Genomic DNA, 6,000 nt, shown 5'->3' with positions numbered 1-6,000 from the left:
TTATTTTCCTCATTTGCACCCCAGTATCTCTATTTGCACATCATCTTCTGCACATCTATCACTCCAGTGTTAATACTAAATTGTAATTGTTTTGCACTATGGCCTATTTATTGCCTTACCTCCATAACTTACTACATTTGCACACACTGTATATAGATTTTCTATTGTGTTTTTGACTGAACGTTTTGTTTATTCCATATGTAACTCTGTGTTGTTGTTGTTTTTACAGCACTGCTTTGCTTTATCTTGGCCAGGTCGCAGTTGTAAATGAGAACTTGTTCTCAACTGGCTTACCTGGTTAAATAAAGGTAAAAAAAAAAAAGAAGAGCCATCGTCACGTGCATCCTGTTGGGGTTCTGTAGGAGCTAGGGTGTGTAAAGGACGTTCAATGTCACTCAACCCCAACTTCAGTCTGGCCCACCTACTCAATAACAGGAAGTACAGAACGGAGCAAGAAGAGGACGACCACCCTGTGACAGCAGCACTGAGTATTCTTCTGGAAAGCGCTAACAACTAAAAGATCTGGTTGTGGCAGTCATTGCTGGAAAGTGATATCACCTTTTATTTTTTGGAAGAAACTAGATTCATCCACTGTATTCACCTCTGTGTGTGTTCTCTCAGGGGGTTCCCAGACCCCACTTCCTGGCCCACCTCAGCCAGCCTGGACAGGCTCTGTCCCGTTTAGAGGAGATTGTGAAACTTCCTCTGCAGGGGCTGGTCTGGAACGCTTTACCAGATGTTTCCTGATCCCCTCTCTCACCCCTCTCTTTCTCTCCCACCCTCCCTCTCTCCCCCCTCCCCCCTCTCTCTCCCTCCCTCTCCCCCCTCCCTCTCTCTCTCCCTCCCTCTCTCCCCCTCTCCCCCTCTCTCTCTCCCTCCCTCTCTCTCCCCTCTCTCTCTCTCTCCCTCCCTCCCCCCTCTCCCCCCTCTCTCTATCTCCCTCCCTCCCTCCCCCCTCTCCCCCTCCCTCTCTCCCCCCCTCTCTCCCTCCCTCCCTCTCTCCCCCCTCTCCCCCTCCCTCTCTCCCCCCTCTCCCCCTCCCTCTCTCTCCTCTCCCTCCCTCTCTCCCTCTCCTCCCTCCCTCCCTCCGTCCCTCCCTCCCTCCAGCAGTGAAAGGGAAGGGAAGGAGGGAGTAGCAGTCAGTCTCTTTCTCTCTCTGGATCTAAGCATATAGAACAGAGGCACCTGGAGTCCTTGCTGCTTCACAGCCATCTCTATCTCTCTATCTCTGCATCTGCAGCCCAACTAGAGAGCCAGCCGGAGGTGTTGTTGGTGCTTCTACGGGGATCTGCTTTGGCTCAGTGAGAGGAGGCTGTGACCCACCTGCGCTCACACACACACACACACACTCATACACACACAGACAGACACACACATTCAAGGTTGCCCGGCCCATCCCCCTCACACACACCTTTGGAGTGCGCTACACCGTGCTGGTTCTACTCTACAGTCATGTCGTGGGACTGTGGCCTGAGGTACATGTTCTCTGTGTCTCCGGTGCTGCAGCCGCGGGGTGTGTGTGACCTGCACGACAAGGAGGACCTGTCCCGTCTGGAGATGGTCCAGAGACTGGCCAAGGACGGATGCCGCTTCCTCCAGAACCACAACAACAGCAGCAGCAAGGCCCTCCCGGAGAGGACAGCAGAGGTGAGAGACTACGTCACACTGCATTCACCCAATAGAAACCCTGTGACAGATCAGGAAAAATCATCGCACGCTCAAACACTATGACAGAGTTAGTCTAGAGAAATCACCACACACTCAAACACTACACTCTTAGAAAAAAAGGGTTCCAAAAGGGTTCTTTGCGAAGGGATAGGGTTCTACCAAGAACTGTTTTGATTAGAAGAACCCTTTTTGGAATACAAGTGTTCTTTGTAAGGCAATGGGTTCCACCTAGAACCATTAACATCCTAAGAACAATTTTTGGAAGAAAGGGTTATTTGGAAAGCAAGAAGGGTTTAACATAGAACCATATATAATATTTCCCAGCATGCTCTATTGCAGGGAGATTTTCAGATGTTTTGATTTACTGTAATATCTGTGTTTTTGCATGTACATTTATTAATTTGGATAAATTTTATGCTACACAAAGATAAATAACATATCATTTCTGTCGGATTTATAGCACCCTTTACTGAGATGGTTGTTCCAGTTTAGTTGAATGAGGTAGCCTCAGTATTCAATCTTCCCTACCCTGGCAGTCATTTTGAATACAGGTTGCAGGTGATTAACAATGTTGGATGTCCTAACACTGGCTGGATTCCAGTAGGAATTACACAAGCCAGCATAATGTGAATTACAGGTCTGATGTGGCCTGTAAACCAGGAGATTCCTGACACCACTGTGTCAGGGTATAACTAGGCCCTCAAAGAAAGGCCTTATGATATATGTAATGTATTGTCAAAAATAATAACATTGGTTGGTGGAACCATTTATAGAGGGTTTTAGGAAGAACCGTCCAAAGATAAAAGGGTTCTCGGCAGAACCCTTCATAAACGGTTCTAGGCAGAACCCTTCATAGAGGATTCTAGGTAGAACCATATACAGGGGGTTCTTTGAAGAACCCTACATAGAGGGTTCTACCCAGCACCAAAAAGGGTTCCCATATATGGACAAACCGAAAAACCCTGTATCGTTCTATTTAGCACCTTTTTTCTAAGAGTGCACTGTATGACCGAATGAGGGGGATTGAAAAGTGATGTGTGTGCTGTACTGTAGCAAAACTAGTTATCAGTTTGAACAATACATAAAATTGTCTGTTTTATGATTGTGAGCCATCTTGAGATGACCAATGTTCTTCCTTCAACAAGTAATTCAGTCAGTGCATCTATTTGATATGAATGAAAGTAAAGGTATGTGGAGACAATATGTTTTGGAGAGTGTGTATTCCTCATACAGAAGTCGTGACTATTGGCTTTGTTACTAATGTCATTCAATAGTGTAGGAGATGAAGGCACAATCTTAATGAAGAAACATGCTCCCATTTGATCTCACACTAAATTGCACAAAGCATCATTTTAACAGTACAGTACCAGCTGCCTTATCAGAGTGGGTGGATCAATAAGTCTCTAATTCAAATGATACTCTTATCGTGTATTCCTTCTGTATCTATCCCAATTAGCATACTATTCCCTTACACACACAGTCCCACTACATTAGACACATTAGGTGTCTGACTCTGGGGCATACAATACCAGTACATTGCTGTCTCTGTGTGTGTGTGTGTGTGTGTGTGTGTGTGTGTGTGTGTGTGTGTGCATGCGTGTGTTCTTGCATATGCATGTGTGTTGCATGTTTTTTATTTTTTTTATTTTTTTATTTCACCTTTATTTAACCAGGTAAACCAGTTGAGAACAAGTTCTCATTTACAACTGCGACCTGGCCAAGATAAAGCAAAGCAGTGCGATAAAAACAACAACACAGAGTTACATATGGGGTAAAACAAAACATAAAGTCAAAAATACCACAGAAAATATATATACAGTGTGTGCAAATGTAGTAAGTTATGGAGGTAAGGCAATGAATTGGCCATAGTGCAAAATAATTACAATTAATATTAACACTGGAATGACAGATGTGCAAGAGATGATGTGCAAATAGAGATACTGGGGTGCAAATGAGCAAAATAAATAACAATATGGGGATGAGGTAGTTTCAGAAGGGCTGTGTACAGGTGCAGTGATCGGTAAGGTGCTCTGACAACTGATGCTTAAAGTTAGTGAGGAGATAAGAGTATCCAGCTTCAGAGATTTTTGCAGTTCGTTCCAGTCATTGGCAGCAGAGAACTGGAAGGAATGGCGGCCAAAGAGGTGTTGGCTTTGGGGATGACCAGTGAGATATGCCTGCTGGAGTGCATACTACGGGTGGGTGTTGCTATGGTGACCAATGAGCTAAGATAAGGCGGAGATTTGCCTAGCAGTGATTTATAGAAATCACTCCCTCTATAAGCCCCACTCCCTCTATAAGCCCCACTCCCTCTATAAGCACCACTCCCTCTAGAGCACCACTCCCTCTAGAGCACCACTCCCTCTATAAACACCACTCCCTCCATAAGCACCCCTCCCTCTATAAGCACCAATCCCTCTAGCGCACCACTCCCTCTTGAGCACCACTCCCTCTAGAGCGCCACTCCCTCTATAAGCACCACTCCCTCTATAAGCACCAATCCCTCTAGCGCACCACTCCCTCTTGAGCACCACTCCCTCTAGAGCGCCACTCCCTCTATAAGCACCACTCCCTCTATAAGCACCACTCCATCTAGAGCACTACTCCCTCTATAAGCACCACACCCTCTAGAGCACCACTCTCTCTATAAGCACCACTCCCTCTACAAGCACTACTCCCTCTATAAGCACCACACCCTCTAGAGCACCACTCTCTCTATAAGCACCACTCCCTCTACAAGCACCACTCCTTCTATAAGCACCACTCCCTCTAGAGCACCACTCCCTCTATAAGCACCACTCCCTCTAGAGCACCACTCCCTCTATAAGCACCACTCCCTCTATAAGCACCACTCCCTCTAGAGCACCACTCCCTTTATAAGCACCACTCCCTCAAGAGCACCATTCCCTTTATAAGCACCACTCCTTCAAGAGCACCACTCCTTCTATAAGAACCACTCCCTCTATAAACACCACTCCCTCCATAAGCACCCCTCCCTCTATAAGCACCAATCCCTCTAGAGCACCACTCCCTCTTGAGCACCACTCCCTCTAGAGCGCCACTCCCTCTATAAGCACCACTCCCTCTATAAGCACCACTCCATCTAGAGCACTACTCCCTCTATAAGCACCACACCCTCTAGAGCACCACTCTCTCTATAAGCACCACTCACTCTATAAGCACCACTCCCTCTATAAGCACCACTCCCTCTAGAGCACCACTCCCTCTATAAGCACCACTCCCTCTAGAGCACCACTCCCTCTATAAGCACCACTCCCTCTATAAGCACCACTCCCTCTAGAGCACCACTCCCTTTATAAGCACCACTCCCTCTTGAGCACCATTCCCTTTATAAGCACCACTCCTTCAAGAGCACCACTCCTTCTATAAGCACCACTCCCTCTATAAGCACCACTCCCTCTATAAGCACCACTCCCTCTAGAGCACCACTCTCTCTATAAGCACCACTCCCTCTATAAGCACCACTCCCTCTAGAGCACCACTCTCTCTAGAGCACCACTCCCTCTAGAGCACCACTCCCACTATAAGCACCACTCCCTCTATAAGCACCACTCCCTCTAGAGCACCGCTCCCTCTATAAGCACCACTCCCTCAAGAGCACCATTCCCTCTATAAGCACCACTCCCTCTATAAGCACCACTCCCTCTAGAGCACCACTCCCTCTATAAGCCCCACTCCCTCCAGAGCACCACTCCCTCTATAAGCACCACTCCCTCTATAAGCACCACTCCCTATAGAGCATCACTCCCTCTATAAGCACCACTCCCTCTATAAGCACCACTCCCTCTATAAGCACCACTCCCTATAGAGCATCACTCCCTCTATAAGCACCACTCCCACTATAAGCACCACTCCCTCTATAAGCACCACTCCCTCTAGAGCACCGCTCCCTCTATAAGCACCACTCCCTCAAGAGCACCATTCCCTCTATAAGCACCACTCCCTCTATAAGCACCACTCCCTCTAGAGCACCACTCCCTCTATAAGCCCCACTCCCTCCAGAGCATCACTCCCTCTATAAGCACCACTCCCTCTATAAGCACCACTCCCTATAGAGCATCACTCCCTCTATAAGCACCACTCCCTCTATAAGCACCACTCCCTCTATAAGCACCACTCCCTCTAGAGCACCACTTTCTCTATAAGCACCACTCCCCTATAAGCCCCACTCCCTCTATAAGCACCACTCCCTCTAGAGCACCACTCCCTCTAGAGCACCACTCCCTCTATAAACACCACTCCCTCCATAAGCACCACTCCCTCTAGAGCACCACTAGTTACAAATGGGGTTGGAGTGAAAACCTCCAGGAG

The 6,000-nt window shown here is 47.5% G+C and overlaps 1 protein-coding gene across 1 annotated transcript in view; it reads left to right on the top strand.

Annotated features, from left to right (window-relative positions):
- Positions 1 to 1,202: 1,202 nt before the first annotated feature.
- LOC311118731 (rap guanine nucleotide exchange factor 5-like) overlaps positions 1,203 to 6,000 on the top strand; it is a 69,325-nt gene continuing 64,527 nt past the window's right edge. The window contains exon 1 of the mRNA XM_084157664.1: positions 1,203 to 1,647. Coding sequence (XP_084013790.1) covers positions 1,453 to 1,647 — 195 coding nt within the window. The 5' untranslated portion in view covers positions 1,203 to 1,452. The remainder of the gene's footprint in view (positions 1,648 to 6,000) is intronic.

The sequence above is a fragment of the Coregonus lavaretus genome (genome assembly GCF_964263955.1).
Source record: "Coregonus lavaretus genome assembly, chromosome: 3".
In the NCBI taxonomy this organism is placed as follows: Eukaryota; Metazoa; Chordata; class Actinopteri; order Salmoniformes; family Salmonidae; genus Coregonus; species Coregonus lavaretus.
This window is presented reverse-complemented; position numbering and strand designations above follow the sequence as displayed.